The sequence below is a fragment of the Malus sylvestris genome, chromosome 13 (assembly GCF_916048215.2).
Source record: "Malus sylvestris chromosome 13, drMalSylv7.2, whole genome shotgun sequence".
In the NCBI taxonomy this organism is placed as follows: Eukaryota; Viridiplantae; Streptophyta; class Magnoliopsida; order Rosales; family Rosaceae; genus Malus; species Malus sylvestris.
In genome coordinates this window covers 3,901,063-3,914,479 of record NC_062272.1, presented here as the reverse complement: position 1 = coordinate 3,914,479, position 13,417 = coordinate 3,901,063, and the positions used below count along the sequence as shown (strand labels likewise).

The 13,417-nt window shown below is 40.1% G+C and overlaps 2 protein-coding genes across 2 annotated transcripts; one reads left to right on the top strand and one right to left on the bottom strand.

Annotated features, from left to right (window-relative positions):
- The first annotated feature begins 95 nt into the window (after positions 1 to 95).
- Positions 96 to 4,446, top strand: LOC126594989 (LRR receptor-like serine/threonine-protein kinase RPK2). The gene has a single exon (XM_050261288.1). It carries the CDS (start codon positions 519 to 521, stop codon positions 3,951 to 3,953), a length of 3,435 nt encoding a protein of 1,144 aa, XP_050117245.1. The 5' UTR covers positions 96 to 518; the 3' UTR covers positions 3,954 to 4,446.
- Positions 4,447 to 7,403: 2,957 nt separating this feature from the next.
- Positions 7,404 to 10,685, bottom strand: LOC126594988 (ninja-family protein AFP3). The gene is made up of 2 exons (XM_050261287.1): positions 9,518 to 10,685; positions 7,404 to 7,966 (listed from the first exon to the last, which is right to left on the bottom strand). Exons 1-2 carry the CDS (start codon positions 10,284 to 10,286, stop codon positions 7,542 to 7,544), a joined length of 1,194 nt encoding a protein of 397 aa, XP_050117244.1. The 5' UTR covers positions 10,287 to 10,685; the 3' UTR covers positions 7,404 to 7,541.
- Between the last annotated feature and the right edge of the window lie 2,732 nt (positions 10,686 to 13,417).

The following is a 13,417-nucleotide window of genomic DNA, read 5'->3' as shown; positions in this document are numbered from 1 at the left end:
CAATAACTTGGTACGTAACAAAACAAGAATTACATATCGTACCGAATCATGATATGATATAGTTTCTACATTTTAAGATTTTGATGATATTAATTTATGGTAAATCAAATATACTGAAAAAAAATTGTAATTTTTATTATTAAAAATTAAAATAAAGAATGTCGGAACAAAAGTTAAAAAAAGCATAAATGTTTAATTCAAAATTCAAAATTGAGCGCCTATGTCAAAGCACTTCCAGAAGACTGGGTGGCAGATAGACACCGCCACCTGGACAGACATGCAGGGGTCCCCACATCCTTAAAGTCCTCTCGGGCCCCACCCACGCTCTCTCCCCATTGGTCGTTGAATTTTCCAAGCAAAAGAAGCCCAATAAATTTAAATAATTTACAGAAACACCAAAGCCCCCGGGTCTTCGTTCTCTCCAAGAAGCAGGAAGAAGCAGATTACAGAAGACGAAGAAACAAGGAGAAGGCAAAAGCCAAAAGCCAACCGCGGTCTTACCCTTTGTTCCCGAGAAGATGAAATGCCATCTGCATTTCAAAACCGCGCTTTTTCTCAACGTCTTCTGCTTATGGAGTAGCGTTTCTGGGGAGGCGCTGTTTTCTGAGAAGTCGATTTTGCTCGAGATCAAGAGCTCGGTTTCCGACCCGGATGGGGTTCTCTTCGGCTGGAGGTCCAACAGCTTCGATCACCACTGTTCGTGGATCGGGGTCTCATGCGACACCAAATCGAGGGTCGTTTCGCTCAGTCTCGCCGGCAGCGGTGCCAAAGGAGGTAATTTTCGAGCTCTGTCTTGCTCTCAGAGTGTGAAATTTCAATTCCCGTACGATGGGTTCGGTGTTTGGAGGAAAATTTTGGTTAGTGGAAAATTGGGTGGAAAGGTTTCGCCTTGGGTGGGAAAGCTCAGTGAGCTTAGAGTTTTATCGCTGCCTTTCAATGAACTTAGTGGCGAAATTCCGAAGGAAATTTGGGGGTTGGAGAAGCTTGAAGTGCTTGATCTTGAGGGGAATTTGTTAAACGGAAATTTGCCAACCCGGTTTTCGGGTTTGAGGACGTTGAGGGTATTGAATCTTGGGTTTAATAGAATTGGTGGGGAGATTCCTTTTTCGCTTTCGAAATGTGTGGGTTTGGAGGTGCTGAATTTGGTAGGTAATGAAGTGAGTGGAACCATCCCTGGGTTTGTTGGTAGGTTTGCAAAGTTGCAGGGGCTTTATTTGGCTCAAAATAGGTTAAATGGGTCTATACCAGCCACATTTGGAAGCTATTGTCGAAATCTTGAATATCTTGATCTGTCGGGAAATTTCCTTGTTGGGAAGATTCCTGGTAGTTTGGGGAATTGTCGGTGGTTACGGACTCTTTTGTTGTTTTCAAATATATTGAATGGTGGCATTCCTCTAGAACTTGGTTGGATTCGAATGCTTGAAGTTCTAGATGTTTCAAGAAATAGCCTTAGTGGCCCAGTCCCTGCTGAGCTTGGACAATGTATCAATTTATCTGTTCTTGTCCTATCAAATCTTTTTAATCCATTGACAACCAATCAGAATACGAATGGAGATACATCAATTGATTTATCTGGTGGTTTGGTGGATGATTACAATTATTACGAAGGCTCCATTCCAGAGGAAATTACAACCCTTCCAAATTTGAAAATAGTTTGGGCTCCAAGGGCAACCCTTGAAGGAAAGCTTCCAAGCAATTGGGGTGGTTGTGAGAACTTGGAAATGTTGAACTTAGCTCAGAACCTTTTCAGCGGAGAAGTCACTGGAGTATTTGAAAGATGCAAGAAGCTGCATTATCTAAATTTGGGATCAAATATGCTGAGTGGGAAGATCGATGAGAAGCTTCCGGTTCCATGTATGACTGTTTTCAATGTCAGTGGGAACTTCATGTCTGGACCTGTCCCCAAGTTTCTGTACAGATTGTGCCCCCAGGTGCCCCCAAATTCAGATCTTGTCCGAGTCAACAATCCATCATTTCCATATCAAGTGCTCTTTACTTGCCAAACTCAGCTTGATAGCCATTTGCCTCTTTCAAGTGGTAGTTTCACTGTGGTTCATGATTTTAGTGGTAACAACTTCACCGGTCCAATCCAACACCTCCCTCTTGCAACTGAGAGACTGGGGAAGCAGACTGTTTATGCATTTCTTGCTGGTGGGAACAAGCTCACGGGATCATTTCCTGAAACCTTACTACAAAAGTGTGATGGATTAGATGGAATGATTATTGATGTTAGCGACAATAAGTTGTCAGGTCAAATTCCTTTTCAGATTGGTGCGATGTGCAGATCTCTTAGATTCCTGGATGCCTCTGGCAATCTTTTATCCAGGTCAATACCTTCAGATATTGGGGATTTGGAATCTCTTGTCTTTCTTGACTTGAGCTGGAACCAGCTGCAGGGTCAAATTCCTGCAGGTATCAGTCATTTGAAGTATCTTAAGTATCTGTCCCTGGATAACAACAACCTCACAGGTGAAATTCCTGCTAGCTTTGTGTGGTTGCACTCCCTTGAAGTTCTAAAGCTGTCTTCAAATTCTCTTTCTGGGGACATTCCGCAAGGTCTTGTGAACTTGAAAAATATAACTGTTTTTCTGCTCGACAACAACAAACTCTCTGGGCACATCCCTTCAGGCTTGACTAATCTGAAATCCCTATCTACATTCAATGCCTCCTTCAATAACCTGTCTGGTTCATTTCCATTGAACAATAGCATGATGAACTGCAGCAGTGTCCTTGGGAACCCTTTCCTCATTCCATGCCATATTGTTTCGCTAACTGCTCCATCTTCAGATCAGCCAGATAGTTATGGGAGTTCACAACATAACCCTGATTCTCTATCAGCAACTACTGGTGGTGATGATAATAGTGGATTAGGCACAATCGAGATCGCATCCATAGCAGCTGCATCGGCTGTTGTTTTGGTTCTGCTCTCTCTTGTTATCCTGTTCTTTTATATGAGAAAGTGGATACCAGATTCCAGGGTTCAGGGTTTTGAATATAAAGAAATGACTCTGTTTACAGACATTGGGGCTCCATTGACATTTGAGAATATTGTTCAAGCAACAGGGAATTTTAATGGCAGCTACCACATTGGCAGCGGAGGATTTGGGGCCACTTACAAAGCTGAAATTGCTCCAGGAATCACTGTAGCTGTGAAAAGGCTAGCTGTTGGAAGGTTTCACGGTGTTCAACAGTTTCATGCTGAGATTAAAACCCTTGGTAGGGTGAGACACCCAAACCTGGTGACTTTAATAGGTTACCATGCCAGTGAAACTGATATGTTGCTCATATATAATTATTTACCAGGAGGGAATTTGGAAAACTTTATCAAGGAGAGATCTCGGAGGCCTTTTAATTGGCAAATTCTCCACAAGATTGCTTTGCATATAGCCCGTGCACTTGCTTATCTGCATGGCGAGTGTATTCCGCGTGTCCTACACCGTGATGTCAAGCCAAGTAACATACTGTTGGATGATGAGTTCAATGCTTACTTGTCTGACTTTGGATTATCTAGGCTTTTGGGAACTTCAGAAACACACGCAACAACTGGTCCAGCAGGGACTTTTGGGTACGTAGCACCAGAGTATGCGATGACTTGCCATGTGTCTGAAAAGTCTGATGTTTACAGTTACGGTGTGGTGCTGCTTGAATTGATGTCGTACAAAAAACCCTTAGACCCTTCGTTTTCATCACATGGCGATGGTTTCAACATTGTCTCTTGGGTGGACATGCTGTTAGAAAGGGGTCAGGATAAGGAGGTCTTCGTAGAAGGGCTATGGGATGCAGGACCCCAGAATGATCTAGTCGAGATGTTGAATTTGGCTGTCGCGTGCACAGTCAAGACCCTCGCCTCTAGGCCAACGATGAAGCAAGTCGTCGAAAGATTAAAGCGAATCCAACCTATTTCAAGGAAGGCGGATAACGAGCAAAGTATAGAGCTAGCGATCATAACCTAGAAGTGTAGAAGGTATGACATTCTTGTAGTTTGTACATTTCTGCGTAGTTGAATTTTGGTTTCCAGTTTGTTGTTTTTCCTGCAACAAGCATATTCTGCTGAGCTGAGAAATTTTTTCAACCCTGCGGTTATACAAGTAGATGTCTCAGTTCATTTGCAATTGATCATCCATAATCTTAACTGAAAAATGGGTAGTAGTTGCTGCAATTTGCTGCATGTTCATAGAGAGCGTAATTTTGCAGCTGACGGGTTAGCCAAATTGAGTTTAAATAGCAAAGATTTCCTAGTACTTGTAGAATCTCCTCCCTGTTTAGTTCAAATTTTCCGATGACTGCTGTGGTGTCACTAGAGCTAGACTAGTTATTTCTTGGTGAAAAATGGGTGGCAGTTGATTGTCATGTTATCTCTAGTCATTTACTTTTTCCTATGTGTAAGAGGCAACAACTGATATAATTTATACAATCGCTTCGATGCGCTATTTTCACTTCAAGAAATGATTTTTGCGTACCTACTTTTTTTCTTTGCATGCCCTTGTTTATTTTGGATTTGTAATCAATAATCGAAGGATAATTAAGAGATTAAAAAAAACAAAAGTACGCATGAGGGAAAAATAGACGTCACGAAAATTATTACAATGTCCTAAAGAAAGTTTGCACACTATTTTTTAAAACCTTAAAAATAAAACAGCACAATTATGCAGAGGATCTTATTACCCAACAAGTCAAATATTAATCCAGAATAATATCCAGACAGGATTTATTTTTATTTATTTATTTATATTATTTTTTTATAACATTAGAGCAACTCCACCCATGTGGGTTGCTCGAGGGACAGTGGAGAAGAAGGGGCCGGAGGCCCGGTGGAGAGAGGTCCAGCCGTGTGGAGGCCGAGCGACGGTGGGAGCCCGAGCGAAGGGGGGGTGGGGAGTCGACGGGCCTGTGGCCCGAGGGCTTTGCAATTTTTTATTTTTTTTGTGTCAGAGAGAGAGAGAGAGAGAGAGAGAGAGAGAGAGAGGGACCAGAGCTTTTGCAATTTTTTATTATTTAAACAAACAAAAAAAATTATTATTTTAATTGCTTATTGCCAGGGGGAGGGTTCCAAGGGTGGAGATGTAAATGGCAATTACTGTTCATTAATGGTAGTTACTATTCATTTAAGACAGTTACTGTTTAATAGGGTGGATTGAATAGTGGATTGCCAGGGGGAGGGCTCCATGGGTGGAGTTGCTCTTAGAGGGAAGATACCTAAACCCACAGCTAAGAGCAACTCCACCCATGGAGCCTTTCCCCCTGGCAATCCACTATTGAATCCATCATTTTGAACAGTAACTGCCTTTAATGAATAGTAACTGCCATTAATGAACAGTAATTGTCATTTGCATCTTCACCCTTGGAGCCCTCCCCTCTGGCAATAGGCAATAAAATATTAGTTTTTTTTGTTTGTTTAAATAATACAAAATAAAATTATTTGTAATTTCGGATAAGATTTTTTAAATCGTTCTCGTTGCGCCACGTGTCATTTTATAAAAAAAAACAATTATTTAGCGAAGATTTTTATCCAATGTCATCGTGCCACGTGTCGTTATCTTTTGAGAATCTTTGACGATAGATTTTAACTCATTCAAAATTCCGCCACGTGTCATTATCCGAAAAGATAATTATTGGAGATCGATTTCGATAAGATTTTTATCCAATACGATCGTGCCACATGTCATTATCTTTTCAGAATCTTTGAGGATAGATTTCGATCAGATTTTTAACGAATGACGGCATGCCACGTGGCCTTATCTACAATCCAATCCTTTCTGAATCGACCATATAATCCACCATCCATCCTCACAAATCTCACACCAATTTTCTCAACATATCTATCTCATTATTCATAGTTTATGCTTCTTCTTCACCATCCATCCATCATTACAATGTCTTCTTCTTCATCAAGGATGATGTGGGAAATCGATCAGCAAGAGGAAGAATTGTTTAACCAATCTGAAAGAATGTTCAACCTTCAGATTGCCGAAAATGAGATGGAAGAGGATGAGAAGCGTAGAAGGAGAGATGACGAAACAAGAATGGCCAGAGCCTCACATTCCCGTCGAGTCATCCAGACTGTTGCTCAGATATGCAGGCCCAACCGTTCAAGAAACCTTGATAGAAGCAGGCAACGTCGAGTCATCCACATTTCTCGCAACTGCATCTCATTACCCGTAAGGGAATTATGAGTAACTTCAACCCAGCTAGTGCACAACGCAACATCTTCAAGAAGCGACCAATTCGTACCTGCATCAGTAGTCATTTTGTGGAAAAAAAATTGGATTGAAACTTTGAGAGAAGGATAAGAATTTGATTGAAAGTGGTTGAGAAAATATGAAATTGTGGTGTAAGGTAGATGGAGAAGAAGTGGTATTTATAGAAAAGTAAAAACAATTTTTTACAATTTTTTTTTCAGATTTTTTACAATTTTTTTTCGGATTTTTTCCATTTTTTTTAATTTTTTTTCAAATAATTAATTTCTGCCGTTGGATTTAAAAAAATTTGAATTCCAACACTCCAGATTGTGCCACGTGTCACAACGGTAACTTTTCTTAATTTTAAAACTATTTTTTCTTTATTTATAAAGCATATTAATATCGACCGTTGATCTCAGATTGAACGGTTGATATTAAATAAGATTTTTTTTTTTCTACCGTTGAGATCCAACGGTCTAAATGAAGGAGCCGTTGAGATCGAACGGACCGTGGGAAGCCACGTGGCTTCCCAACGGTAACTATGACATTTTGAAAAGTCGTATGCTTTTCTGAAAAGTTGTCGGGCGACGCGCCCCCACGCGCGAGTGGGGTGCACGCGCTTGACAGAAAAAAATAAAAAATGGGCTTGGAGCTCGGGCTCCGGGGCTGTCACAAATTGACAGGCCCCCTGCTCGGGCCTTCTCCACGAGCTCGGGCTCTTCATGGCTGGAGCAACTTGACAGGCCCTCGGACCTTTTCTTCTCCCCTGTCCCCCGGCCTATTTACAAGGCTGGAACTGCTCTAAATTATAAATTTTAGGGGTCGCACTTGATGCGATGGCAAGTGCCTTCGTCCATGAGCGGTAAGTTTCGGGTTCCAGACTTGAGAGCAGCCTCTCCATAAATGGAGGTAAGGCTAGCCGACATTCACCTCTCCCAAATCCTGCGTAAAGCGGGAGCCTTGTGCACTGGGTACGACCTTTAATCGTTCCGTCTAATGCGATTCAATCTTTCACTTCGCTGGAGGAGATTTTGAGTTCAAACGTCATGACCAACAATTCTTGATTAAAAGAAATGGATTCGGGGTGTTTCGGATCGTAAAGAGAAACTAGACGTTGTAAGAAAAAGACGACACCATATTCGACTCTTCTAAACTTATAAGAGAAATATATAAAGCTTTAAGGAAAAAAGAAAGCTATATTTTAGAGACGAAGACAATCGCGGATACCATGAACACGCAACACACTGCTGTCGTGCATAGATATTAATTTATTTAAATTCAATACCTAGAACTCACCAAAAATAAAAATAAATAAACAAACAAAAAATATATATATCAAATTTAAATTTCTCTCCTTTTTGTTTACAAAAAGGAAGTGGCAGCTGGGTTTACAACAATATGCCTAAGTGGGTTAGTGACATCGCTCCCTCCTGCATGCTTCACGAACTCCGCCGGAGACAGAAAGCTTCCATGGCATATACACATTATTCTCACTTCCTCTCCCTTCCCATATCGGTACAGAATCCCCTCAACTTTTCTACCATTTGGGCCGTCCCCTTTCGTGAAAACACAAGGCATGTCCTCCATCCCGTTCCTGCTCGTTTCCCTTTTGCTGTTTTCTTGCGTATTTGGCTTCCTAGACGGGTTCTCTATGTCGGGTTTGGGAGTTCTGGATGCGTCGTCTGTTGTTCCCGTGCCTGAAGAGCCAACGGTGTTTTTACTTCGTTCTTGAAGCGACTGGTTGCTAGCGGGTGTAGGGTTTCTTGCTTCACCGCAGCTGCTGGTTCCTGTGATGTGAAGGGAAAACTATGAGGTTAGAAGTAGCAGTGTTACCTCTTTTGTTTCTTCTCCTTCACCTGTTTGTGGAATCTATGATTTCAACATTCAAATTCACATTAGCAAATTTCGAAATTTGAAGACACTGCAGGTAAGAGCCTCTTGAACTACATATCAATCCATCCCAACGAACAAGGTTTTCACATCGACGAAGACGGATAGAAAGAAGCCAGCTTCAGACAAGAAAGCTACTTCCATAGACTACCTGACTACATCATAAGAGTACAGTTCCTAGGATAAGCTAATCAATATTTCATTTTGGTCAGAATGCTATGCATCTCGGTTTAGGCTGCAATATCAAATGGAAAACAACTTCCACTGAGCACTAGAAACTTTGATATTTACTTCTCTAGATTGCTCATACCGCATCTCAGTTTGTCCACAATCCAGGTGAACGAATCACTGGTGGTAATTGCACCCTGTACTGCCTCAGTTACGTATCCGGCAGCAATGAACAGGTTAGAGATCAGTGCAGCTGCTGCAGCATGTGCTGCAACGACATTCTTGTATAACTACAACATCATTTTCCGCTCCCCTTGGGAAATTCTCAGATAAAATCTATCATGCATGAGGGTGGAAGGTGAACTCCGATCAGCTACATCGTGAATCTCACTTGGAAACGAAAGCGATCCCTACCTGCATCTTACAAAAATGCAGCCACAAGACACATCCTTTTCAAATTCAAAAACAATGCTAAGGAGAGACTTTAGCTCTAAGAAAGTTTAGCTTGATATGCATTGTCGGCCTATTCGCTAACAACTAGCAACCTTTAGATGTTATAAAGTGAACTTTCGGGTACCATACTACCCCATGTCCTCCATTTAGTGTTTGTAGTTTTGAGCTAAACCTAAATTTCCCGATCAACTTGACGTTGGTGACACATCCCTTCCAAAAGGAGCTTCCGCCAAAAGTTCTTTCTGTGTTTCATATCGAATTGAGTCTGTGTGATCAATCACTTTCTGGAAACTAAACCGTAACGAACAGAAAACAACCGTTTAGGTGAGTTAAGCTGAGAAACTCATGTCCCCAAATTTTAAAAGCAACCCAACTTTGCATCGCACTCCATTAACTAAAAAGAGCGAGCACACACGTGATTAAAACACACCAATCTACAACAATGAACAAAAGAGAAAGGCTACATGGGAAAACAACTCAAGACGCCATCTTCTAAAGTAGCAGACTTGTCCGACACTCCTATAATCCTAGTCCAAAACAAAACAAAAGAACCCACCTAATCAAAGTAAAACCAATCACTTTTTTTTATTTTTTATATTTTGAATCCATCGATACTTTTATATAGGCGCTAAGTCATACAATAAACAGCCTAATTTGGTTTTCAATTTGCCATCCAATAAATTCGAACATAAGATCTCTCCTTTTAAGCGAAGAGGAATACTTCAGACCATAGTATAGTAAAACCAATCACTTAACAACTGAATTTCAATCGAAAAAAATTCATCAAAATTCAGATTGAGAAACCGAATTAAGAAAAATTGAAATACCTTGAAGAGGTTTACTCTCCAATTCCGACATCCCCGATGAGCTTCCGCCTTGCGACTCCGCCGAGGCCTGCAAAATGGGTTGTCCTCCAAATCCTTGCAACCCACTCAAAATCTCACCATTGAATTTCGTGAATGCATTTTTTTCCACTCCGCCACCGCCACTGCCACTGCCACTGCCACTAGCAGCTTGCCTAGCAACTGCTGCCGCAACCCAACTAGGCAACCCGAAAGGCGGCCCTGCCGTCCGATTACCCCTACCACCCGCCGAATTGGGCCCAACTGAGCCCTCAAGTTCGCGCTTTTCCTCCTCCACAGAACCCCCTTCTTTCTCGGCCTTTGAGTTCCTCTGCTTCTCCGACCTCCTCCTTTTCGCCTCCAACCGCCTCAGCGTCTGCAACTCCTTCCTCTTCCTCCACTCCTCCTCCGCCTCCGCCGGAAGCGAAGACGTCCTCATCAGCCCCGCCGTGTACGACGGCGCAGTCGCTTCGTTGTCGTCCCTCACAAACGGCATCGTCCCGGCAATCGACGAAGATCGGATTAGTTTGTTTTTGGCACTCTTGTCGACCCCGAATCGGCCGCCCAACGAAAGCCCGAGATTCAACTCCAGCTCATCCGACTCTTCTTCTTCGTTAGCCTCTGCATATTGCAACTGCGTCGTTGCGTCGTTGCTTCTGCACATTAATCTCTGCAGCAAATCTCTCGGGTACTTATCCATTTGCAGAGAGAGATTTTCCATTGCTCTCCTTCTCCTTTCATTAGCTTCCCCCATGGAAAAAACAGATATATATATATATATATATATATATATATATATATGAGTGCGTATATATGCTTCAGAAGCTATATATGTGTATCTGCAGATTCGAAAGGTTGAAGCTTTTATCTGAATCAGCAGAAACTTGTTTAAGATGGCAGAACGACTACCTTCGCAGCTTTCAGTTCAAAATCCGATTCAGAAACGACCCATCAAAGAAAGCCGTTTCTCTCTCTCTCTGCTTCTTTATGAGTCGTCCGTTTTCAACTCGGCCGAGTTTAATTCCCGAGTTGAGAGATATCCGAGATTACGGATACTGTAAACTCCCAGAAAATTGGCTGAGAAAAAAAAATGAAGATCGAGAGAAAAACAAAAGAGTGAGGACGAAAGGGGAAAGAAAGAAAAGCAGAGACCGGAGAGGGAGATTGTGGGGCGATTTTCTGTTGGATTTCCGAAAATGCCCTTGGCGTTTTGACAAGCAAGAACTACTTGGGCGGAGCCAAGTGGCTGATTTGAGGAATAGCGTGGCGACACGTAGCCTGACCGGCATTCTCTTTTTGTCGTCTCCACAGTAACAGTAACCTGTCCTTCCAGAGACACGTTTCGGGAGGAGACTGAATGAGGGGGATAGAACCACGTGTCGGTCTAACATGGACAGCGCTTACGAGACACGTGGGCGGGACTGGTTTGGCCTCGTAAAGTTCCTCGGCGTAGGTTTTGGGTCTAGTTAAACTCTGCTGCTGCTGCCGGTGCTTATAATATTTTCAGGATGAACAGAACAACACCGTCATGTGTTGTTATATTTTACGCGTTATTATTTAGAAACAGTCTATAGTTAATGTTCGTGAAAAAATATGATATAATTTGAGTAAAATAATAACGTTTTACAGCAATGGTCTGAGCACGTCATAAAATTATAGAATCGAACATATCTCTTCAGCTACTTGTCCACTTGTGTTTGTTTATTCTTGGTCGTGCTTAGGCCATAGCTGTCGTTTCAATTATTTGACTAACAGCATGATATTACTCTTCTCTCTATCATCTTCTTAGCTAAACAGATTTAAATCTGATAATTTAATTTGTTGTGAGTTTTTATATTATTAATTAAGGTTATAACTTGTACGATATTATTTTTCAATATCCAAACCTGTATAACATGGAACCATTTTTTATTATAGCTTTTTAGGTTAAGTTACTATAGCCGTGCTTTATAGGTAGATTATCTTACAACTCCTACCAAGATACGACGAAATAATAAATCATGCTGTTTTTTAAATCCATCGTTTCACTAGTGTCTTTTCCTGAGTCTGCCAAGTAGACTATTAAATAACAAGAAAACACGCATGGTTGTTAACATATGGGCTATTGGCGTTCTAGAATGTTAAAATCTCATTATAAATTATGTAGATACGAAAAATAAAAATACAATTTATAAACGAATAGAGGCATCAGATTCCTACTTTTCGTGTCTACTAATACATATAGATTTGAAATAGAGTAAATTCTGCATTAAAATCTTGAGCAATCATATAAAAAATCGTGAGTTACATGTCACCATATCATTTCTAATTTTCTTTTTTAAATCCACATTTTTTGTCCTTTTTTTTTCTCTTTTTTTCTTTGTTACATTTCACTCTAATTTCTCTGTTGTTGTATATATATTTTTCAAACTTTTTAAATTTACAGTGTGTGGGATTCATCTAGGGTTAGAAAACGATATATGTATTATGTATGCTTCACACTTTTATCTTCTAGTAAAAGAAATAGCACGCGAGTTGGCGGGCGAACTTTGAAGTTTCTACCAATTTCAAAAGTATGACGGTGTAGTCAACATTTGTTACCAAAAAAGTCAACGATGAAGAAAGGAGAGATCGGGCGAGTAGAGTGTGATGCACGTGCTTCCAAACAAGAAACATGTCGTCATCGTGTTATTCATGAGTAACGAAGCGGGACCCGCAGTGGCAAGTTGTGGTTTCCCACCTTATAAATAGTAAAAGAACTAGGCGGTGCCACGTCTAAGGCCGGAAATGGATACGTGTCGAAGTGGATGGGTGGTCCCCCCCTCTCTTTTACAAAAATTTGGACTTTAAATTTCTAATATTTAAAAATTAAAATACAAATGTTACTTACTACTATATTATAGTGGTACTTCTCTTCACTTGTAAATGAAATGTCTTAGGTTTGATTCTCGCTAAAGTCGAATTTGAATCATATTATTGCTAGCTTATTTTGAAACTTAACCTACTTTCTCACATCTTAGTGGATAAAATATTGCTCATTAAAAAAAATACATTTATCAAAGGTGTACAATAAAAATTTTAAAGTGTCAATTTATTCATTTTTTAATAAATAGAATAAACGAAATAGTGTGAAATAAGATAACTTTATTAGCACTTTAAGAATTATTTTGCATTCTTCACGAATATTTTTTTTAATTATAAAAAATTTGAAGTGAAAATAAGATTTTTGAAATGATAATTCTAATTTTCTGCTAATAATCAGTTTCTTGAATTAATTACTATAATTTGCTTACACATTTTGTGTGTATAAACACATTTTTTTTTTAGAATATGAGGAGAGAGGGAGAGAGAGATAACGTGAGAGAAGTGGGAAATTTTTGTTTTTGGATTTTTTATTTTAATATTAAATGTATTTTAACATCACATGTAGGTGAGCTTTAATAAAAAATAGTAAAATTTAGACATATGAAATTACATTATTGCCCATCATTTTTTTATGTAATAGAATATTAAGTTATCTTTTCATCATCTTTTGATCGATAAACAGGATTTCATTAATTAATAAAGATAAGAAAATTGATGTTTTTTCAATTATTAAATATTGATTAAAAATAAAAATTCAAAAAGCCAAAAGAAATGCCATGAAACAGATAATAGTAAGCGAAAAAGAAAAGAGAAAAGAGAGAAAAATGGTCAAGAAAGAGAGAAAAAAGGGAATAAAGAAGGGGATCTTGTAGAGATGATGATCTGATACGACACGTACTTGATGTTGAAGTGGAGTGACGAAAGATTCTCCGACACTTCTGGTCGCCACGTGTTCGCAATCCACAATAACGTACAGGTGTGTCTTGCACCATGTCCGAAAGGACTAAAATACCCCCGCTGCTACGTGCACCGTCTGGAAAG

Bases quoted from the DNA above. Each gene is read 5' to 3' on its own strand.
- LOC126594989 (XM_050261288.1), top strand. From the start codon at position 519: ATGAAATGCCATCTGCATTTCAAAACCGCGCTTTTTCTCAACGTCTTC.
- LOC126594988 (XM_050261287.1), bottom strand. From the start codon at position 10,286: ATGGGGGAAGCTAATGAAAGGAGAAGGAGAGCAATGGAAAATCTCTCT. The intron at 7,967-9,517 runs GTATTTCAATTT...TTCACATCACAG, and splicing joins GGAGAGTAAACCTCTTCAAG to GAACCAGCAGCTGCGGTGAA.